The 23726-nt window shown below is 53.5% G+C and overlaps 1 protein-coding gene across 1 annotated transcript; it reads left to right on the forward strand.

Moving 5' to 3' along the window:
- Window positions 1-9491: 9491 nt before the first annotated feature.
- Window positions 9492-22703, forward strand: HDHD5 (haloacid dehalogenase like hydrolase domain containing 5). Its single transcript, XM_059935012.1, has 8 exons — window positions 9492-9617; window positions 14054-14257; window positions 15131-15243; window positions 16539-16632; window positions 17781-17814; window positions 19524-19698; window positions 21423-21611; window positions 22058-22703. The coding sequence occupies exons 1-8, from the start codon at window positions 9510-9512 to the stop codon at window positions 22341-22343; spliced, it is 1203 nt and encodes a 400-aa protein (XP_059790995.1). The 5' UTR covers window positions 9492-9509; the 3' UTR covers window positions 22344-22703.
- The last annotated feature ends 1023 nt before the right edge of the window (window positions 22704-23726 follow it).

Genomic DNA, 23726 nt, shown 5'->3' on the forward strand with positions numbered 1-23726 from the left:
TCTGTAGCTCCCAATTCTCACCGCCGATGGTGCGGCTGGGGCAGAGTGCTGGGTTCCACGGGGTCCAGGCTTTTTAGCCAATAGCCTCTTCCTCTTCCTCCTTCAGGGTGGCCAGGATCCAACCTTCCAAAGGGCCTTTCCTTGGGGACTGTCCGGAGACCGTATGTTAGGAGACGAGGTCTGCCCAGTCCAGCCAGACCTCCCAGAGGGGAAGGGGTGGGAGGACTGGAAGTTTTAGATTCACAGAATATCAGAGCGGGGAGAGGCCTAAAGATCATTTTATCTACCCTCTCTGAGTGACAGAGGACTAAACTGGGGCCCAGAGAGGGTCAGTAACTCTCCCAGGTCACACAGCAGGTGATAGCAGTTTCCTGAGTCTTGCCTCAGTGCTCACCCTACAATACGGGGCTGTTTTCTCTCCTGTCAGGGGCCCATCACCCTGGCGGGCCTGGGTCAGTTCTCTGAGGGTGGAGTTCGCACTGCTCAACCCCTAACCCACCCACGACAGCCGCTTCACCCCTGTTCTGGCTCCATGAGGCCAGGACGCATCAGCCCTCGGGGGACAGGCTGACCCCTCCCGTGACCCCTGGCTTCCCTTGGCCTCGGCTTCCTGTGGCCCCGGAGGAACGGATTCTTGCCCAGAGACTTTGTCCAGGGTCCTCCGCCCCTCCGCCCCCGGGGACCGTCGTTTGGTGGGAAGTGCCCGGAGGAAGGAGTCGGAAAGCAAAGGCGATGCTTGCGACCCGCACCTTCGGCACCTGCGGCACCTGTGGCGGCGGCACCTGAGGCGGGCGGCGCGCTGCTGACCCCTGGTGGCCGCAAACGGTAGCGCAGGTGCCGCCGCTCGCTCCCGGCGCCCTTTCCGGTTCCGACCCGCAGGGGCAGGTGCGCTCGCTTTGAAAACACATCGGCCGGAATTCCACTTCCTCCTTCCCACGGGGACCAGACCTGGGGTCCGTTCCCCCGGCTGCGGCCGTCTCACTTGCGCTACCTGCCTCCCCTGCTTTGCTTTTGCGCCCCACCTCCTCCGGGAGAAAGGCCCGCTCCTGCCGTGGGCATCCTGCCCTCTGGCCCCATTTAGAGCTCGTAGCGGGACGGGAGGGCAGGGCCATCGAAGTATTTAAATTTTGTTACAGTAAAATAAGAAGTTCGAATAGGTGTGGAATCACATTTCAAAAATCAAAAAAAACATGAAAAGGGATACGTTGAAAAATTTATACCCACCTCTACTCACCACACCTCTCTCCCGCCCCACCTGTTTTCCCCACCATGTTTATTAGTTTCTTGTGTTTCTTTGTGCAAAATAAACAAATGCACATGTAAACTCTCTGTTTCCTCTTTCTGTGATGAAAGGCACACGTTGCCCACTGTCCTGAGCTTTGCTTTTAGTTGAGGGTCTTTCCCCACCCTCTGTCTCACTGTTTCTCAGTGGGGACACACCAGAGCTTAATAAACAAGGCCCAGATAGCTGACACCTGGATTGTTTTCAAATATCTGTTATTATAAACTCTTGGGAATTCCCTGGTGGTCTGAGTGGTTAGGACTCCACGCTTCCACTGCAGGGGGCACGGATTCAATCCCTGGTTGGGGAACTAAGATCCTGCATGCCTCATGGTGTGGCCAAAAAACCCCCTAAAACCAAAAACCAAACAAAGAAACCATACACAAAAAAACCACAAAAACTCTTGCAATGTAATAAGTACCTAATATATGCAATGAATGAATAAATGGCCAGGTGACAGAAGCCCTGAGGGCACTTCCCTGGGTTTATAGACATGCCCCTTCCTCCAAGGCACCAGCTCCAGGGAAGGCTCTAGGACGTTTGAAACAGTCATCTGTGCAACAGGGGGAAGCAGGGTCTTGCTTTATAGGCCAAACACCTGGTTCAGGCAGATTAGAAGTAGAAATGAAAAAAGGAAAATATATGAACAACATTTTGAAGGAAAAAATAAGAAACCTGACATAATTTTCTGTAGATGAGGGACACCTGCAACTCTGTCTGCTCAGAAGGGGGTTGGAGGCCGAGGGGTCAGCGCCTTGGTCTGTGAGCTCCGGGAATGCCCTCTCTCTAACCCCCTCAGTCCTCCTTGTCCTAAACATCCTCTGATGCTGGGAGCCGTATCTGGGGTCCCAGACCTCTTCCAGAAAAGCCCACACTTCAACCCCAGTAACTCACCCAAGGCCAAATGCAACAAAGCCACCAGGAGGAGAGGTGAATGGGTCAGGGCCTGGGAGGAGCGTGGCAGGGCCGTGAGCTCTGGTTCCACATGGATCCCTGCCCCACAGACTGGGAGGCCCGTGGGAGGTGAGGGGTCGGATGGGGGTGCATCTGGGGAGGTCAGCACAGGAAAGAGAGAAGTGCTGGTCCCTGGGGTCTGAGCGCCAGCCAGAGGTCTCTGCCACCGTGTCCAGCGCTCTGACCCTCGTCCACGGCTCACAGGGCTTCTGGGCTGACGGCCTCATTTTATCACAGGAGGTGCTGGGCCCGGTGTGCTCTTAGAGCCCTTTCTGGCTCTGACAGTCAGTTCTGTGCTCTGAAGGTGTTAACACTGCAGGGAGAAAACTCGGTCCATGGGGAGGCGGTAGCGCCAATGGCTGGAGGGGAAGGAGGTGCCAGCCTCTGAGTGAAAACCAACCCTGAGTTCATCTTGGCAGGAAAGCCTCTGGTGAGGACCAGGGGGCAGCCGGGGCCTGAGATGAGAGGCCGGCCAGCTTCCCCGGGAGGAGGGCAGGGATTACCGCGCACCATTTCAGCAGCACCTCTGCAGGCTCCGTCACTGCTCTTTTTTCTTTTCTTCCGTTCCTTCAAGCCTGTTTGGTGACGGGACAAGTCGTTCGTCCTGCAGAGCACCCCCGTCTGGAACTGACTGCATCCCCGCGATGCTCCTTACCGTGTCCCTCTGCCCTTTATTTCCTGTCCATCGGTGGTCGGACCTCAAGTCTTGGTGAGCTGTCATTGATCCTCTCGCAGGCAGGACTAGGTCACGAGTCGTAAGAACGCACAGCAGCCAGGCTCAGGCTCAGGCTGTGCCCCGCCCAGGGCTGGAGACGCGGGGCAGCGCCTCCGCTTGCTCCCCGCCGGCCACCTGCGGGAGGACAGTCCCCAGGAGCCTCCTCTCCCCCCGTCCCCCGAATGCCCTCCCCTCCTTGTGAGGCCCCGGGCCGCAGCCCTGCATTCCTCTGTTCACGGAAGACGTTCTCTAGGACTTTCTTCTATGGATGGGCCAAGGTGTCAGAAGTCACCCTTCCGCCCTCTCTGCAGCCAGGGCGGGAGGGCAGAGGCGGGGGGCGGGGCTCGATGACAGTGCTTTACCTCAGCAGGTTTTCAAGATTTTCCGTAAATGTTACCTGGCTGCAAATCAGGGCCACGTAATCCATCTGACACTGTCCCACCTGGTGGACCAGGGCTCCCACCCGGACCCACTGCAGCACGAGGCCATCCAGGAACCAAACCTTGTCACCCAGGATTAACACAGCCATGTCCCCTGCCTGCCTTTCCCGAGCAGGGGGTACAGGTGGGCCTGGGAACACAGAGCAGTGCAGTGACCTTGTGCTGGGGGATCTGGTGGGAGCTGAGCTCTGAGCCCTCGGGCCCCTGTGGGCCTTTGCTCTGCCCACTGCCACCCTGTGGTGCCTCTACGTCCCCCTCCTGCCCACTTACAAAGCCCGCATTCAGGATGGGAGCGTCAGCCATCTATACCACGGAGTGAATTATCTCAACTTTCTGTGTCCCTGTTTGCCCCATCTTAAGTCAACGTTCTATGCAAGGTGTAGAAGGTGATTCCTTGGGGGTTTGGGGGGAGGGGTCCAGGAGCTGGCCTGGGCACTGGGGGCCTCCCAGCCACACTGGAGGCCACTTATTCCACTAATCGGCAGGACCTGCGAAGGCAGTGGGAGGAGGCTGCCGGGGTTTGGGGGATAAATCATAAACGATGCCCTTGCTTTCCTGCTTACATGTAACTCGGTTGGGAAACAGATGTGGGACAGATGGAAATAAAAGGTCACATGTATTCCTGCTGAAAGCTTGTTGGAGAGCATGGCTTATTTGGGAGATGAATGGACTTGCTGACACTCTACCCTTGAATTACACTTATCCAGCCATCCCTGGCACAGCTGAAACCCCAGCCCCTCATTACTGGACCGAACACCGGGGCCCCTGATGGGGCAGCTCCCAGAGGGAAGAGAGGCCAAGCCGCGGCCGCCCATTCTTCCTTCTGAGCTCACCCATCAGGAGAGTCCCATGTCCTCTGCCTGGGTGGAGAGAGGCCCAAGTGCTATGGACCGACGTTCCTCTTCAGGGAAACGCGGGGAGGGGATCAGTATTCCTCCCAACAGAGGCGAACGCACCCTCCTCTTGGGATTCTCCCGCAGCACCACGCAGGGGGCCTGGGGAAGTAGCTGTGAGATAAGCTCCCCTCCATCCCTTCACTGACCACCCACCATGCCCGCCCGCCTCCCTGCTGCCCAGCCTCCACTCTCCTTCAAGCCACAGTATCCCTGCCGTTCCTCTACTGGGAACCCACGAGCTCTCTGACTTGTTTCTTTTGTCTGCTTCCTCCTGGTGTCAGGCATAAGATGCCAATCCCCCCCCCCCATTATCCTTTATTCCCTTCTTATGTGGAAAAGGAACCCCTGATTTTTAGCCAGGCATAAAGCTACATTTTCCAGCTTCTTTCCTGCTAGGTGTGGTCATGTGCTTAAGTTTTGGCCAATGAGGTGTAAGCAGAATGGGTATATAAGACTTCTTGGAATTGTACCTGTAGGGAGATGGCATTCCCTTTTTTGTCTCTTCTTTCCTGATGGCTGGAATGTGGACATGATGGCTGGATCTTGAGCAGCTATCTTGGACCATGAAGTGGAAGCTGTGCAGCAAAGATGGCAAAGGAGAAAAATAGGAGCCTGAGTGCCTAATAAGTTTGTGGAGCCACAACACCAAGCTTGTACTCTTCTCTCCCAACCTTGTTTACATGAGAGAAACAAATCTGTTTCTTATTTAAGCCACTGGTCTTTGGAGGTTTCTGTTAACGGCAGCCAAACCTAATCCTAACTAATACAAAGTATGTGCATGGGTGTGAGCAGGCTTATGCTCACGTGTGTACATGCAAACACGTATAAGCAAGTTTATGGGGAAAGTAGCAGTGTGGCTAGTCATCCACTTGCCTGTTAATATTAATTGTACATCTGTCATGTGCACCTCACCCTGACAGGCCTTATGAGAGAGACAAAGATGAACAGAGAGGGACCCTGCCCCCAAGGATTGTTGCTGTTGTTGTGGTGGTTGTTAGAGGATGGTTCTTAACCTCTTCTTCCTTAAGAACCCTAGAGGATCTAAGGAAAGCTTATCAATATTTGAACACACATGCACACAGAGTTTGGATTACAATGATCAGGTTGGAACCTCCCAGAATGCACCTCCTGTTCTGTCATCATTCCTGAGAAACACCAGCCCATTTCTGATCCCTGCCAGAGATGGAGCTGAGTTCACAGCCAAGGAAGACTGAAAGCAGGGCAGACCCAGACAGGGACAAACCTGACCCAAACTGAGAACCCTGGAGATGAAAGAGCAGTGATTACAATACAATTTTTTTTTTTTATTTTTGGCTGTGTTGGGTCTTCGTTTCTGTGCGAGGGCTTTCTCTAGTTGCGGCGAGCGGGGGCCACTCTTCATCGCGGTGCGCGGGCCTCTCACTATCGCGGCCTCTCTTGTTGCAGAGCACAAGCTCCAGACGCGCAGGCTCAGTAGTTGTGGCTCACGGGCCTAGTTGCTCCACGGCATGTGGGATCTTCCCAGACCAGGGTTCGAACCTGTGTCGCCTGCATTGGCAGGCGGATTCTCAACCACTGCGCCACCAGGGAAGCCCTACAATACAATTTTGATCACCAAGTTGCATAACAAATTTCCCCAAAACTTAATGACTTAAAGCAACACACATTTATTATCTCCTAGTTTCTGAGGGTTAGGACTTCAGGAGTGATATAGCTGAATAGCTCCATCTTGGGGTCGTTCATGAGGTTTTGGCCAATATGTCTGCCACGGCTTAAGGGTCTGCCTCCAAGATGGTGCTCTCACTCAACTGTGGGCAGGAGACTTCGGGTCCTCATCTGTGGGCCTTTCCAGAGTTGCTTGAGTGTCTTTATGACATGGCATTTGACTTCCTTAGAATGAGTGATCCAAACAAAGGCAATGTAGAAGCCACAATATCTTTTATGACCTAGCCTTGGAAATCACATACCATCACGTCTGCCCTATTTTACTTATTCAAAGTGAGTCATTAAGTGCAGCCTACACTCAACGGGAGGGGAATTAGATTCCACCTCTTGAGAAAAGTATTGTCAAATAAACTGTGGACATATTTAAAAACCACTACACCAAGAAATGCTCTAATTACTGAAGTAGTTTCTAGGTAGTTTGATAGCAGGAAGAAATTGAGAACATTCTAATCCTGGAAAGCTATGTCCCCTGGCAGGGTTTATGTGTTGGGCTATTGTAGGTTTGAGTAATGTGAGTCAGTCTTCCAGATCCTGCTCAACTGTGGGTAAGCTGACATTATTAAGATATTGGTATGATTTCAATCTTCTGAAATTTGTTAAGATTTGTTTTATGGCCTAACATATGATCTATCCTGGAGAATGTTCCATTTGCACATGAGAAGAATGTGTATTCTGCTTCTGTTGGATGGAATGTTCTGCAAATATCAGACCATCTGGTCTAACGTGTCACTTAAGTCCAATGTTTCCTTACTGATTTTCTGTCTTGGTAGGCTATCAATTGATGTAACAGGGGTATTCAAGTCCCTTTCTATAATTGTATTGATCTCTATTTCTTAACAAATATCTTTTGTAACAAGTGTTAACAAATTTAAGAAGACTGAAATCATATCAAGCATATTTTATGACCACAATGGTATGAAACTAGAAATCAACTACACGAAGAAAACTGGGAAATTCACAAATATGTGGAGAATAAAAAACATGTTACTGAATAACCAATGGGTTATTAATTAACCTATTAATATTAAAAGAAAAAATTTTAAATGCCTGGAGACAAATGAAAATATAACATACCAAAACTTACAGGATGCAGCAAAAGCAGTTCTAAGAGGGAAGTTCATAGCAATAAATGTCTAGCTCAAAAAACAAGAAAAATTTCAAATAAACAACCAAACTTTATACCTCAAGGAACTAGAAAAAGAAAAACAAAGACCAAAGTTAGCAGAAGGAAGGAAATAACAAAGGTCAGAGCAGAAATAAATGAAATAGAGACTAAAACGACAATACAAAATATCAATAAAACCAAAAGCTGATTCTTTGAATAGATAAACAGAACTGGCAAACCTTTAGCTAGACTCACCAAGGAAGAAAAGAGAGAGAACTCAAATAAATGTCAGAAATGAAAGAGAAGATGTTGCAACTGATACTACACAAATACAAAGGATTATAACAGACTACTATGAACAGTTATATGCCATGAAATTGAGCAACCTAGAAGAAATGGATAAATTCCTTGAAACATACAACCTTTAAAGGCTGAATCATGACAAAATAGAAAATATGAACAGACTGATAACTAGTAAGGAGACTGAATGAGTAATAAAAAAAAAAAAAACCTTCCAACAGGGACTTCCCTGGTGGTCCAGTGGTTAAGACTCCATGCTTCCATTGCAGGGGGCACAGGTTCAATTCCTGGTCAGGGAACTAAGATCCCACACGCCACATGATGTGGCCAAAACAAACAAACAAACCCTCCAACAAACAAAAGTCCAGGACCAGATGGTGAATTCTACCAAATATTCAAATAATTAATACCAATCCTTCTCAAACTTCCAAAAAAATAGAAGAGGAGGGAACACTTCCAAACTCATTTTTCAAGACCAGCATTACCCTGATACCCAAACCAGACATGGACACCACAAGAAAAGAAAATTACAGGCCAATATCCCTAAAGAATGTAGAGGCAAAAATACTCAACAACAACATATTAGCAAACCAAATTCAACAATACATTAAAAGGATCATACAGCATGATCAAGTGGGATTTATTCCAGGGATGCAAGGACAGCTTGTCATCCACAAATCAATCAATGTGATACACCACATTAACAAAATGAAGAATAAAAATCATATGGTCATCTGAATAGATGCAGAAAAAGCTTTTGAAAAAATTCAACTTTCATTTATGATAAAAACTCTCAACAAAGTAGGCATAATAAAGACCATATATGACAAACCTACAGCTAACATCATACTCAATAGTGAAAAGCTGAAAGCATTTCCTCCAAGATCAGCAACAAGACAAGGATGCCCACCCTTGCCACTTTTATTCAACATAGTATTGGAGGTCCTAGTCAGAGCAATCAGACAAGAAAAAGAAATAAAAGGCATTCAGATGAGAAAGGAAGGAGTAAAAGTTTCATTATCTGTAGATGACATGATACTATACATAGAACTCTAAAGACTTCACACACTCACACACACACACACACACACAAACCCTCTTAGAACTACTAAATTACTTCAGTAAAGTTGCAGGATACAAAATTAATATACAGGGGACTTCCTTGGTGGCGCAGTGGTTAAGAATCCGCCTGCCAAGGCAGTGGACACGGGTTCGAGCCCTGGTCCGGGAAGATCCCACATGCCGCGGAGCAGCTAAGCCTGTGTGCCACGACTACTGAGCCTGCGCTCTAGAGCCCATGAGCCACAACTATTGAGCCCACGTGCCACAACTACTGAAGCCGACGCACCTAGGGCCCATGCTCCGCAACGAGAAGCCACCGCAATGAGAAGCCCACGCACTGCAACAAAGAGTAGCCCCCACTCGCCGCAGCTAGAGAAAGCCCACTCGCCGCAGCTAGAGAAAGCCCACGTGCAGCAACAAAGACCCAACGCAGCCAAAAATAAAAGTAAATAAATAAATAATAAATTAAAAAAAATCAACATACAGAAATCTATTGCATTTCTATATGTTAATAACAGAATATCAGAAAGAGAAATTAAGAAAACAATCCCATTTACCACTGCATCAAAAGGAATAAAATAGGGACTTCCCTGTTGGTGCAGTGGTTAAGAATCCTCCTGCCAATGCAGGGGACACGGGTTCGAGCCCTGGTCTGGGAAGATTCCACGTGCCGCGGAGCACCTAAGCCCGTGAGCCACAGCTACTGAGCCTGTGCGTCCGGAGCCTGTGCTCCACAACAAGAGAGGCCGCGATGGTGAGAGGCCCGCGCACCGCGATGAAGAGTGGCCCCCGCTTGCCGCAACTAGACAGAGCCCTCGCACAGAAACGAAGACCCAACACAGCCAAAAATAAATAAATAAATAAATAAATAAAAGTACAAACTTTCAGTTATCGGATAAAACGCAGAGATGGAACTACAGCTCCCGAGATGCCCCACGCCCCGCCCCAGACACGGAGGCGGGACTACAGCTCCCGAGGTGCCCCGGGCGCCACCGGCCCCTGATTGGCTGCGCGGCGGTCAGGCGTGCGCGGTGCGCGCAGGAGGCGGCCCATGGCTGCCCTCGGTGAGGCGGCGGCGCGGTGGGCACCCGGACTGTGGCGGCGGGCGACGCGCGCGGCCGCGGGGTTCGGGGGCCGCCGTTTCGCGAGCGGCTCGCAGGTGAGGGCGGAGGGTGCGGGGCGGCGGCGGGAAGCTGTGCGGCCTCGCGGGCCGGGCTCGGAGCAGGGTGTCCGGCCTCCGGACGTCACTCCCCCCGCTCTGCCCGCGTGTGGTGACGTCACGTCCCCTGGGGCCCCTCCGCGCGGGTCCCTGGCTCCCCCGGGCTCTGGCCACAGAGCCCGGGGGCGAGACGTGACCCCGTCGCTCGCGGGGGCGACCGGGGGGCGGGGACGCGGGCCTCCGTGACTCGTCGGCCGGGATGTGCTCCAGGAGGACACTGCGGCCCCTGCCCCGCGGGTCCTGACTTTCCGGACTTTCCCGGTGGAGAGAGTGGGAGTAGGGAAGAAAGGGTGCGGCACCGGCTAAGGGATCAGTCCTGCCCGGGCCGCTTACTGCCTGTTTGACTTACGGCAAATTGCCGTTGCTCCTCGGTGTCCGCGGGGGACCCCTAAACCCGCGGGTGCTCGAGTCCCACAGCCGACCCTGCATCCGCGGACCCTGCATCCGCGGACCCGGCACCCGCGGATCCACCAACCCCCGTGGTGTGTGAGGTTTGCTATCAGCAGTTGGTTGAATCCACATGTGAGGAACCCGGGGTTACCGAGGGCCGACTGTATCTTTATTGAAAAAAATCCGCCTGTGAGTGGATCGGCACAGTTTAAACCTGTGTTGTTCTAGGGTCAACAGTACTTAGCTTTCTAAGCCTGGCTTGCCCCGTGTGTGTACCAGGGATAGTCCTTACCTTGCAGTGTTTTTGCTAGAGGGTACCTGGGGTACTTTGTGTGATGTAGGTGCAGTACTTTGCACAGTCACCGCATGTAGTAAATTCTCACAAACACGGAGCTGGTTGGAGTGGACAGTGTCCTGGACGGTAATTGTGATGCTGTTGTTGGAAGCACACCAGCCAGTTCCAGATAAGAAGCAAAAACACAAAGGAACATCTTAGTGGTCCCTTCATTTAAAACTAATCTTAAGACCACACTTTTTTTTTTTTAATTTATTTATTTTATTTATTTATGGCTGTGTTGGGTCTTCGTTTCTGTGCGAGGGCTTTCTCTAGTTGCGGCAAGTGGGGGCCACTCTTCATCGCGGTGCGCAGGCCTCTCACTATCGTGGCCTCTCTTGTTGCGGAGCACAGGCTCCAGACACGCAGGCTCAGTAATTGTGGCTCACGGGCCCAGTTGCTTCGCGGCATGTGGGATCTTCCCAGACCAGGGCTCGAACCCGTGTCCCCTGCATTGGCAGGCAGATTCTCAACCACTGCGCCACCAGGGAAACCCTTTTTTTAACTTTTTAATTTTTATTTATTTTTTGGCCACGCCATGCGTCTTGTGGGACCTTAGTTCCCCAATCAGCGATTGAACCCAGGCCCTTGGGAGTGAAAGCACCGAGTTCTAATTCACTGGACCACCAGGGAATTCCTAAGACTGCACTTTTTAAAATTCATGTATAGTTGATTTACAGTGTTGTGTTAGTTTCAGGTATACAGCACAGTGATTCAGTTATACATATATATTCTTTTTCAGATTCTTTTCCATTATAGGTTATTGCAAGACATTGAGTATAGTTCCCTGTGCTATACAGTAGGTCCTTTCTGTTTATTTTATATTTAGTAGAAAACCACACATTTTATCACTGCGACAAATATGAACTTTAATTAGAAGATCTGGCGTAATACCCAGGACTAGTTAAAAAAAACATGAAGTGAGAAAGAAGAAAAATCAAAATACACATACAGAAGAGAATGAAAAGAAAAAAATCTAACCCTATGTCCTTTTCTCGAGGTGCCATCACTCAAAAAAAAATTTAATAGATGTTATATTTTTAGAGCAGTTTTAGATTTTCAGGAAAGCTCAGCAGAAAGTGTAGAGAAGCCCCACATACCACCCCTCCCCCTGTTTCCCCTCTTGCTAACATCTCACAGGAATGTGGCATGTTTGTTAACAATTACTGGGGGCCTTTCATTTCTAGGTGGTTGGGTGCCTGGTTCTCTGTGTGCACTCACCTGAGGGGTTGGGGGTTGTGGTTACACACTGCACAGGAACAGATGCGGGAGTGTTGGGGATATTGCTAAATTGTCCAACAGATGCGGGAGCGTCGGGGATATTGCTAAATTGTCCTGAGACTTTCTTGTTCTAAGTAGCAGGGTCTGTGGGTTCTTATGTCCAAGAGAGCAAATCTTGTGACTATTTAGGATATGGCCACTAAGACCAGTAAAACTGTATGGTTAACTTCGGCAGCCATCAGCACAAACAAGCTGTTTTATTTTATTTTATTTTATTTTATTAATTTATTTTTTAATAAATTTATTTTATTTTATTTTTATTTTTGGCTGCATTGGGTCTTCGTTGCTGCGCGCGGGCTTTCTCTAGTTGCAGTGAGCGGGGGCTACTCTTCGTTGTGGTGCGCGGGCTTCTCATTGCAGTGACTTCTCTTGCGGAGCACAGGCTCTAGGCAGGTGGGCTCAGTAGTTGTGGCGTACAGGCTTAGTTGCTCTGTGGCATGTGGGATCTTCCCGGACCAGGGCTCGAACCCGTGTCCCCTGCACTGGCAGGCGGATTTTTAACCACTGTACCACCAGGGAAGCCCCTGTTTCTTTTTTTTAACTATGTAATTGTCAAAAATCTAAGAACAATATTATGAACTCTAAAACCCATCTTCCAGATTCAGCAGTTATTAACATTTTGCCACACTTGCTTTGCTTATCTCCCCCCCACACTTTTTTTTTTTGTGGCGCTAAGATTTTAAAACAAATCCCTGATTTCTTGTCGTTTGAACCCTAAATTCTTCTGTGTGTACCTTTAGGAAAATAAGGGTATTTTGAACATAAGCAGAATGTGTGTGCGATGAAAGTGGCTTGACTTAGCTGACGCCAACAAAAGGAAAATGACAAACAGGTTAGGTTGGATTTTTCTGACAACTGAAAAACATCTTGTATGTTAACAGACAGTTCATAAAGTAAGAAATGGGATGAATTTTTAAAAAGAATAGTGTTCAACTTTGTAAATCCAAGAAATGCAGATTGAGAGGAGATAATCACTTTTTTGAACTTTGAAATTAACAAGATGTTTGATACTTGACAAAGTCTTTGATACTGTGAAAATCATCCTTGACCATCCTTAGCAGGGTCCATGTGAGTTGATACTGTTTTGGAAAACAACTTGTCAGTAGGTATTATGTCATTGTAATGTTTGCACTTTTTTGGCTTATTACTCTTGCTTTTAAGAATCTAGCTTAAAAGGGCTTCTCTGGTGGCGCAGGGGTTAAGAATCCACCTGCCAATGCAGGGGACATGGGTTCGAGCCCTGGTCCTGGAAGGTCCCACATGCCGTGGAGCAACTAAGCCCGTGCGCCACAACTACTGAGCCTGCGCTCTAGAGCCCGCGAGCCACAACTACTGAGCCCACGCGCCTAGAGCCCGTGCTCCACAACGAGAGAAGCCACCGCAATGAGAAGTCCGTGCACCACCACGAAGAGTAGCCCCCGCTCACCACAACTAGATAAAGCCCACGCGCAGCAACGAAGACCCAACGCAGCCAAAAATAAATAAATTAAAAAAAAAAAAAGAATCTAGCTTAAGGAAAAGTCCATAATATGGAAAAATCAGTAAGCATGAAGAGTTCCTTATAGCATAATTTGTGGTAGCAGAAATGTGGAAAAACCTAAATGTCTGAAATAGGGGAAACCTAATGTTAGCGGAGTATTCACTCAGGATATTGTGTAGCCAGAAACATGTGTGGGTGGTAGGTCTGTGTGTATTGCTATGGAAAGGTAACCAAGGGATATCAACGAGAAAAAGGAAGACAGAAAAGAAAGCACAACATAGTACCATTTGTGTGTTAGCTAAAAGGTAAGAAAGTAGAACCATCCATGAAAAGTTTCTGGAAAATACACAAGAGGGGATGGTACTGGGCGGAGGAGGAAGCAAGAAACTTAATTTTTTTTCTATATCGTCTGTAGCAATTGAGTGTTTTTTTAAAAAACTGTGTTGTTACGGTAAAACAAAATTCTAAAAGATGGTTATGAAGGCTGTTGTAACAGACAAAAATGCTTCATGTCAAGCAAAAAAAAGAAGATGCAAAATTGTACATGTAAGGTGCAGTCATAGCCGCGTGACAAACGTAAGAATAGAGAAAGGAGATGAAAGGAAATCCTGATCGGTTGTTTTAAAGTGCTGGGCTTATTTCTGAATTTCTCTATTTTCCAATTTAAAAAATTCCTTTATATTAATTATGTAAAAATAACTTTAACAAAATAGTTATATGCTTAAAAATACCTGAAAAGGCTTAATTCTTTGTTGCAGATGGATTTGCCCTATCGGCAACCCCAAGCCCTCACCTTGCGTTCGAGGCCCCGGCCGGCCCGAGGGTGGGGATGAGGCTCCCCCGTCCCCTCTGCCTCGACTCAGGGGCCGCTCTCGTCTCCCCTCCGTGCAGAGCCCTCCCACCTTCGGGTTCCTGTTGGACATCGATGGGGTGCTGGTTCGGGGCCACCAGCTCATCCCCGCCGCGAGGGAGGCCTTCCGCAGGCTCGTGGACCCCCAGGGGCAGCTGCGGGTGCCCGTGGTCTTTGTCACGAACGCGGGGAACATCTTACAGTGCAGCAAAGCCCAGGAGCTGTCAGCCCTGCTGGGCTTCCAGGTAAGGAGCAGCCGGAGACAGGAGGCTGAGGACCTGCTTCCCGTGGAGCCCCCTCTCCAGCCCTGTGTCCCCTGCCCTGTGGGGGGACTATATGGATGAGCCCAGTACACATCTTCCTGCTGGAAAAAATAACTTGAAGTTCAAGGCCAAACTCAGAGGGCACAGCCTCATCAGCAGGGTCATCTTTTATGAAAACGTACATGTTGAGCACAGAAGTCCCACCTGTGGACTTGGCCGTTTCCATCTTTCCTCCTGGCCTCAGGGTCATGTGTTTCTAAATCTCCATGCACCAGGTGGGACTCTGAAGTGACAGCCCTCGTTTCCCATAAGTAAGATGACACAGCTCAACGAGCTCTGTCCCTCGCCACCCACCTGCGGCTCCCACCGTCCCCACATTGACACGTTCTTTGTTGGCAGTGGATTTGGTTCTTGGAAGGAGTCCTTTGGAACCGAGAGAGTAAATCCCATGCTGATCAGCTGGGAGACACTGCTTGGGGAGGAGACCGGTTCCTACCCTGGTGTCTGGACAGTGGGGCCGTGCAGTTGCCATTAGCATAAATGCTGAAAAGCCAGGTCTTTACGTAGAACTGAAAATAGTCAGAGGTGGAGGCGGGTCTGAGCTCATGCACGAACCCTGTGGTTCCCAAGTCGGGCTGAGAAATCGGGGTGTTGGGAGCTGGGCCGGTGGGGCCCATGGTGGCCACATCTCCTGCGGGCTCTGGTGTCCGGGTCCCCTCACACCTGTCGGGGCAGTTCTGGAAGGGTTGGACCCCCCTTCTGGGCAGGTTTATCCTTCCTGGGCCAGGGAGCCAGCTCCCTGTTCCCGCCCTCACATGCGTGTCCTCTGCTGTCCATCTCTCGGCTGCCCTGCAGGTGGAGCCCGACCAGGTGATACTGTCCCACAGCCCAATGAAGCTCTTCTCGCAGCATCACGACAAGCGGATGCTGGTGTCTGGGCAGGGGCCCCTGGTGGAAAATGCCCGAGCGTATCCTTTTGCTGTTTCCTGCTCTGCTGTCCTTGCCCGGCTGAAAGGACCAGGGTCAGGAGCTCTGGGCGCCCGTGGGAGGGAGGGAGGGAGGGCACCTCCCAGGGTGGCCAGCCCTGGCGCCTGGGGGTTCCCGAAAGCCAGCCCACCTCGGGGCCTGCTGGGCAGCTCACAGAGCAGATTCCTGCCCGTTCCCTGCAGAGTCTGACTCACTGGGTCTGAGAACCCAGGCGGTTCTGTGGTTCGATTTGGGACCCACGGCTCCCGGTGCGCGTCTGCAGGGAGCTCAGCCGCGGGCGTGTGCTCAGCGAGGATGTGTCCCTGCTCTCAAGCAGCTCGCTCCTCTGCTGCTCCCGCAAACCCAAGGGAGCTGAGCACCGCCTGTGCGTGGCCGCGTGCTCAGGGGCCAGAGCAGCACGCGGCCGGTGCTTCATCAGGGCTCCTGCTTGAGGGGGCGGAGTGACACACCAGGAACAGTGCAGGAGTGGTTAGGACGGCGTGTGACCAGAGGCTGGAAAGAGCAGAATGGGTCCGAGTGTCACAGATGCTGGGGGGGACCACCCTGGAGCGGGGGTCACCTGTGGCTTCATGGGGGCTGGCTGTGCCACAGGAGGGGACGTAGCTGGGGAGCCTGCCGCGAGGAGGCTGGGAGGATGCCCGGGGCAGGAGGCCGGGATGGGGTCGGGTGGGGAAGGGGGCCAGGAAGGACGGCGCTGGGCTCAGGAACCTCAGATGTGAACGCTGAGGAGTACGGGTCTGTGCGGGTTTTATTGCTGATGGAAGCGTCATCTTGGGGAGGTGTGTTTTGAGGTGATCTGAATCTGCGTCCAGTTAAGACTGCCAGTGGGGACTGAGGACGGGAACACGGCGGCAGGTGTTGGAGGGTAAGGCTGCAGTGGGCGTGCTCCCCACGGCCTCCCTTCTGGCTGAATCCGGTCCATCGTCCAGATTGAGCTCCGGTCTGGCTTCTCCAGACTCTGCTCAGCTTCCTCCCCGCCGAGGAGTCTCCTCTGAACTGTCCTCAGAGCCCTGGTTCTCGTGGCCCTGGGCCAGCGTGAGCTCGAGGACGGGGCTTCCTGTGTGCCTTCGCGCGGGCGGTGCCCAGAGTAGGCCAGGCCCCCGGGTGTCCCCACCGCCTGCGCCCACGCCTGCCTGCAGCGCTCCTGGTCGGCGCTGGCCTCACGGGGCTCTGTCTGAGGTCGGGGCGGGTGGGGTTGATGTGGGCTGCGGTGGGTCCCTCACTTTAAAGGCATCTCCCCGGCACTGGGCGGCTTTGCTTCCTGACCTCCCTCCAGACTGGGCTTCAAGCACGTGGTCACAGTGGACGAGCTGCGGGCGGCCTTCCCTGTGCTGGACATGGTGGATCTGCAGCGGCGGCCCAAGACCACGGTAATGGGACACGCTCGGGCCTCCCCGCTGACCCTGCACCCCTCCCGCTCAGAGCTGCCTTCTCGGAGGGGAGGGCACGTCTGGCCGAGGCCTTTGTTCCCAGACACACGTTGTTGGGGGTGGTGAGCAGGGCTGTCCCCTCTCTTTCCAGAGCCCTCGTGTCCCCTCCAGGTGGTAGTTTTGTGATTTACCAGCTTTCCTAGAGTCGCTTGGAGAACCGCTAGTGTTAAGTTAGTCTCTGCTCTGCTGTCCGGGAGCTCCTTACAGAGGGCTGGCCTGGTGGGAAGCGGCTTCCTGTGAAAGCACTGGCGGCTGTGAGTGTCTGCTCAGGTTCCTTTGGGTTTGGCTCATATTTGAACCTTATCTTTTCCAACCAGCGGTCACGGGGCCTCTCGTTGACCCTCTAGGGTGACCACCCGTCTCCTGATGCCCCTTCGCCCTCCCCTTCCCTGCGTGAACTCTGTGTCTATCACAGAGTGCCTATCACCACCTGTTCGAAGTCAGTGCACGTCAAAGTTTGATGAACCGCAGTTACAAACAGACAGGCCTGCTTTTGTTTGTCTGTGTAGCTCTAGTCCCCGCCCGAGCTTTCCGAGGGCTCCCCCGCCTTTGAGCTGTGCACATTATGTGCAGAACCAGGTGCCAGAGTTGGCATGGCTCTCAGAGCAGCGCAGAGACAGCCCCGCCCCCTGCCCAGGGACGCGGCTCGGCCCAGGTCTCAGCTGGTCACTGGCAGAGCCGAGGGCAGGGGAGCTGTTCCTAGAAGGAGCGGGCCCTCAGGCGGTGGTCCAGTGATGGCCCTGCCTCCTGAGTGACGTCAAGCTCCCGTCCCTTCCTGGGCTCACCTCGTCCTCCGCCACCTGATTCCAGACTCTCACCTCCTGTCCTTGCTGGAGGAGGACAGCTGAGCAGCCGTCCCCTGGCTGACCTACACACTTGGTGCCCGCCGGCCTGGGGTGTGGCCGGCCTGAGCGCGCTCTCCTCCTGTCCCCGAGGACCTCTGCCCTCTGTCCTGTCCGTTTCTCCTCGGCCTGGGCTAGACCGAAGGGTCTTCCATCTGTCAGGCACGGGTCTCTCCTCCCACCCCTTGGAAACCGGGCGTGGAAGGTGACCATGGCATTGACGGGCTTGTTCTTTGTCTCTCGCAGCCCCTCCCAAGGAACGACTTCCCTGCGATCGAAGGTAATGAGGTCCCTGCGTGATGTGGGCGGGCTCTCCCTGCAGGTCCTGCAGCCTGGCGGTGTGGCTGGGATGTTGGGCGCTGGGTCTCCTGGGCTCTGGTCTCGGATCTGCCAGTCACTACCTCTGAGACATTAGCTGCTAATCTTTCCTTCCCCGTGTCACTTGCCCTGTTGTTCCAGAAAAATCATAAGTGTAGAAAATCTAAGTGTGGAAAGGTGCCTAAGGTAACCTGGTCCAGTGTTTCTTAGCCCTATTACCCAGTTCTCCCTGGGTAACAAAAATATTGTGATGTCCCCTTTACTACCCTAAATGAATTCTTTCCTATACACAAATATTAAAAATTAATTAATTCATGGTAAATCCCTAATTGTAATAGGGAGAAATAAAAGGAAACGTTTTTTAGTAAGGTAATCTGCATTTCAATATGTAGTAATTATCCAAGAAGGCATAATTAAGTAGCAAAATGATTATACCAAAAGTAGAATCCCCATGAACGTTACAGCTACAAATGCAGTGTGTTTACAGGTGTGTTTCATTGGTGACTCAGAAATTAGGAGCAGTGTTGTCACTGGTGATGTGGTTTTCCAAATAACTCTTGGTATAACTTGGTATAACTCTTGGAATAATTCTTGGTAAAGTTTTGAAAAAATAAAGTACGTCTTCTCTTGACTAACATGATAGTTGCATTTTTGGAAAAATCAGTGTTTATGAAAAGTCTACCAAAAATACTTTGTGTGGAATGGAATTAATGTTTAGGCTCAGTTAATTATAAGCAAGTTGTTCTCCTGTGTGAGTGTCAGCTATGAATAGACGTGGGGAAGGTTTTGATTCTGCGGAACTGTCCTGAGCCTCTTGCATCCCAGTCTTCTCCCGGTCCTCCCCAGGAGTGTCAGTCATTGCGACAGTGGAAACATCTCCCGGGGGTGGCCTGCCCGCTGGGGCCACGGTCTGGCCCAGCTCCCCAGTCTTGAAGCTGGCCTTGGCAGCGTACGTGCGGCATGGCTTCCGCGCTCTGTCAGGTCGCGTTTTTTTTTTATTTTTATTTAAAAAAATTTTTTTTTATTTTTGGCTGAGTTGGGTCTTCGTTTCTGTGCGAGGGCTTTCTCTAGTTGCGGCGAGCGGGGGCCACTCCTCATCGCGGTGCGCGGGCCTCTCACCATCGCCGCCTCTCTTGTTGCGGAGCACAGGCTCCAGATGCGCAGGCTCAGTAATTGTGGCTCACGGGCCCAACCGCTCCGCGGCATGTGGGATCTTCCCAGACCAGGGCTCGAACCCGTGTCCCCTGCATTGGCAGGTGGACTCTCAACCACTGTGCCACCAGGGAAGCCCCCCAGGTCGCGTTTTTATCCTCCTCCCAGTAGTGGGCGTTATCCTCATGTAGCTGAGGAAGCTTAGACACGGTGAGAACTGGCCCACAGTCCCAGAGGGATGTGGACAGCGTCAGGCCTGTGACCCCGTCTCCCCGCCATGTGGCCAAGTGACCCCTGGGGCTTGGGGGACGTGGCCGGGCGGGTGGGGTGCTGGGCAGGGCGTCGGTCAGCAGGGGCTGCTGCTTCTCTGCTTCTAACCCTCGGGACATCCTGGTGGACACACTGAGGAGCCCTCGGGAGCTCCTCCTGGGACCCATGCCCTCAGCGGGGCCGTGCAGCCCAGGCCTCCCGAGGGCCTTTGCGCCCGGCACTGCGGCTCACCCCACCCCCGCTCTGCAGGGGTGCTCCTCCTTGGGGAGCCCGTGCGCTGGGAGACGAGCCTGCAGCTGATCATGGACATCCTCCTCAGCGACGGGAACCCCGGCACCGGTCTGGCAACGGCCCCCTATCCCCACCTCCCTGTCCTGGCCAGCAACACGGACCTCCTCTGGATGGCCGAAGCCAAGATGCCCAGGTGAGGACGCGGGGTCCCTGCCTTGGCCCTGGGGGCCACCTCCAGCTGCCTCCTGGGCAGGCCTGCTGACGGTGCCTCGAGCCGCCCCAGTGCTCTGGGCTCAGACCCCTCCTCTAGGCCCTGGAGTTGCCATGGTAACCTGGCCTCGGGAGCGGTCTCCAGGGTCACTTCACATACTGATTGATAAACAAAAACTACCACTTACTGAGCACGGAAGGTGGATCGAGATGGTCTTTAACCCCTGGCCCTGTTAGAGTCTAACAGGACATGCTTTTTCTGGCTAGTGGAACCCAAGTGATGCTTAGTTCCTGTTATCCAGCTGCCCTTCCCTCCCTGCCTTCACCCTGTGGCGCTGGCTCTTTCACGTCTTGGTTTCCTTCTGCCCATAAGACGTTGGGGAGGGGAGAGTAGGAGTGATTCCGAGGCCCCTGGACCAGTCACTTCCTCAGAGGCCCTCAGGCTCCAGGCAGGCCCCCACCCCGTCCGCCCTGGCACTGAGCACAGCACAGGCCGCCGTTTTGCTGGCCCTCAGGTTGCCTTCCTGGAAGGGCAGCTGTTGGTGCTATTTGGCTGCTCTTGTCTGCGAGGCCAAAGTCTGGAGTTTCTCCCCGTGCCCTGCCTCCCAGTGAGCTGTGTGGTGGATCCGTCACTGAGGGCCTGAGGGCCCAACACTGAGCCCAAGGAGATGGGGATCACCGTGTTCTCTCTCAAGTGCATTTCTGCAGCTCGAGGTCAGGTATTTTTTCTGGAACATTCTTCCTAGAGTTCGGGTTTGCTGACACTAGGTGAAGGGGGTTGGTTATGTAGGCTGTGGACTGAATGGCAGGAGGCAAATTACTATTTATAAAGCAGATTTGAGATCACTTTTTCATTCAATAATTTCAAAATTGAAAGTAGAATTCAGTATATAAATAAGTGACACTGAAATGTAACTTCAAGATACTGAACAGTATCCGATAGGATTTGATTTAGCAGCAAGGGATGAAAACCCAAAAGAAAAGAATCTTAAATGAGATGGAAGTTTGTTATTGTGAAAAAGTCCACCCATCAGGGACACAGGCACCTTAGCCCTTTACTATGTAATCCAAAAGGGCTGCCTGATCTCCAGCCATCATGTCAGCATTCCAGGCAGCAGGAGGGAGTACGGGGAGGGTAGAGAAGAGTACCCCCTCCCCAGTTTCCAGGCTACTTTCCAGGAGGTTAGTCCAGCACTTGCGATTTCATTGACTCTTAGGCTGTAGCTTAGTACTGCCCATACACTTAGCTGCAGTGGGGGCAGGGAGGGTGCTTTCTGACACTCGGTGGCAGTATGCTCAGTGAAATTGGCACCGAGGAGTGAGGTGGGATGCCAGCCAGTATTCTGCCCAAGTCCAAGGCAGAATTGAAGCTGGGTCTCTGGTTCCAGCTCCACACCTTGGGCAGGTTACTCCATCTCTGGGCCTCAGTTTTCTCACCTGTGCAATGAGGAGAATGAACGCCATCTCATCGGGCTTTTCTAAGGGTTGAACGTGATGTGCCATCTACAGCACTGGGACAGCGCTCAATAGACGTTGCCAGATAGTCGCAGGCCATCAATGCACATCCTAAGTGTGACAGCCTCTCACCAGAAGTGATTCACTTTGCCCTGTCACCGTGCTCTGTGCCACCGCAAGAGGGTGGCACACAGGGCATGTCGGAGCCGTGGGGCCTGGGGAGGGGACCGAGCGCGGCTTTTCCTCTGGCAGGTTCGGCCACGGTACCTTCCTGCTGTGCCTGGAGGCCGTTTACCGGAAGGTGACGGGCAGAGAGCTGTGTTACACGGGCCTGATGGGCAAGCCCAGCCTCCTCACCTACCAGTACGCAGAGGGCCTGCTCGCGAGGCAGGCGGCGCGGCGGGGCTGGGCGGCCCCGATCCGGAGTCTCTACGCCGTGGGGTGAGCCCCGCACCCCTCCTCCGCCCCCCGCGACGTGCCCCCCTCTCCCGGTGCTCACCCCCGGCCCCCGTGTCCCCGCCCCTCCGTCCCCCGAGATGCACCCCCATCCCCCAGTGGTCACCCGCGGGCCCCCGTGTCCCTGCTCCTCCGTCCCTCGAGACACGCCCCCCTCCCCCAGTGGTCACCCGCGGGCCCCCGTGTCCCTGCTCCTCCGTCCCTCGAGACGCGCCCCCCCTCCCCCAGTGGTCACCCGCGGGCCCCTGTGTCCCCGCCCTTCCACCCCCTGCGACGTGCCCCCCTCCCCTGGTGCTCACCCCCGGCCCCTGTGTCCCCGCCCCTCCTTCCCTGGAGACGTGCCCCCTTCCCCAGTGGTCACCCGCGGGCCGCTTCCCCCCCGCCGTCCCTGCACCTCCACCAGCGCACTGAACTGGGCCTTCTCTCCCCAGTGACAACCCCATGTCCGACATCTATGGGGCCAACCTGTTCCACCAGCACCTGCAGACGAGGCGGGAGGGGGAGGCCCGGAGCTGCACCTCCATCCTGGTGTGCACCGGCGTGTACAGCCCCCAGGCCCCAGGCCCCGTTGCTCCCGCCCCGGGTGGCGAGGGGCCTCCGTTCCACGGGCACCGGGACCTTGGCTTCAGCCCGGGGCTCCTGCAGGCGGCCCACGTGGTGAGCGACGTGCACGAGGCCGTGCGGCTGGTCCTGGGCAAGGAGGGCTGGGCTCTGTAGCAGGGAGGGAGGTGGGCCCGCTGGCCACCCCCTGCCCCCCCCTCCCCGCCAGCGCGGTGACACTCTCGCTCCTCCTGGGCGGGGCCGCACGATTGTTCCCGGGGTAGCATTTGGGTAGCAGCCTCAGATTTTTCTAAGCTGGTTCCTGTCTGCCTGTGCTGGCAGCCTGACCCCAGGCTCGTCCTCACTCTGGGGGGTCTTCTGCAGAAGAGGAGGAGGTGCCCGCCTCTGCCCGCTGCCAGCGCGGGCTGTAACTCACTCTCAGACACTACTTTTTATGGTGGTTTAGCTTATTGCCCGGAGACTTTGGACTTATTTTTTTAAGTTAAAATAATTGTAATAAATATTCATTTTGCTGTCTCTTGTGAAGCTCTATCGGGAATGCACTAAAAAGTCCTGTGGGGGAAGGCTCGTGGGCCGGCGGGGTGGGTGACCTTGAGGCCCCGGCACTGGTGGCATTTCAGTCCTGTGAATGCTGACCCCAGCCCACCCCAGTCTGGGCCGCGAGCCCCGAGGTCTGCCGTCGACTTAGCCGCTTCCCTGACGTGGAAAGAAAGAGGAGCTTTTCCTCTGGTGACTCTAAAACCGTGTGTCTCGTACTCCTCCCTGTCGCGGTGGTCCACTGAGACCTGTCGGTGCCGGCCCGTCTAACTCCAGCAGCGCCGGCCGGCTGCTCCCTCCCTTCTCCACACCCTTGTCCCTGGGCAGCACCTGGGCTCCAGGGAGAGGCGAGGTGTGCCCTGTCCTTGAGCGCCAGGCCTGGGCCAGCCCACCTGCGACCCCAGCGCCCCAGACAGCAGCTCCTCCCCGCGTGCAGCCCGGCCTCACCTGCAGAGCCGCCCGGGCCGGGCCCCTCCAGCCCCCGACGCCACCGGCAGCCTCCCCACCGCTCTACCCCACAGGCCCAGTCAGATGGGAGGTTTGGCCTCTCAGAGGGTCAGGCCGCCTGTGACTTCTCACCACAGCACGGGTGCCCCCCTTCCATCCTGTGCCACCACTTTCCCCGCCACGTTTCGTGGGTCCCCCATGTGCCCTCCTGCCTCAGGGCCTCTTGCACTCGCGGTTCCCTTCCTTCCGACATCCGCGAAGCTCTGTCCCTTTTTAAGGATCTGGGAATTGTCCCCTCGGAGAGACTCCCTCAACTTCCTATAGAAAGCAGCACTCTGGGACTTCCCTGGTGGTCTCGCAGTTAAGACTCCGCGCTTCCGCTTCAGGGGGCACTGGGTTCCATCCCTGGTTGGGGAACTAAGATCCCACGTGCCGTGCAGTGCAGCACAAAAAAAAGACAAAAACAAACAGCGCTCTCTGCTGTCCTGCGTCATGTTCCCCACGGTCCTTGTCACCCCATGACCTGTATTTACTCCTTATTGTCCGTCTTCTGCT

Source organism: Balaenoptera ricei, chromosome 10 (genome assembly GCF_028023285.1).
Source record: "Balaenoptera ricei isolate mBalRic1 chromosome 10, mBalRic1.hap2, whole genome shotgun sequence".
NCBI lineage: Eukaryota > Metazoa > Chordata > Mammalia > Artiodactyla > Balaenopteridae > Balaenoptera > Balaenoptera ricei.

Coding starts and splice junctions, on each gene's coding strand:
- HDHD5 (XM_059935012.1), top strand. CDS start 9,510: ATGGCTGCCCTCGGTGAGGCGGCGGCGCGGTGGGCACCCGGACTGTGG. Junction 14,258..15,130: donor CAGCCCTGCTGGGCTTCCAG/GTAAGGAGCAGC, acceptor GCTGCCCTGCAG/GTGGAGCCCGACCAGGTGAT. Junction 17,815..19,523: donor CGACTTCCCTGCGATCGAAG/GTAATGAGGTCC, acceptor CCCGCTCTGCAG/GGGTGCTCCTCCTTGGGGAG.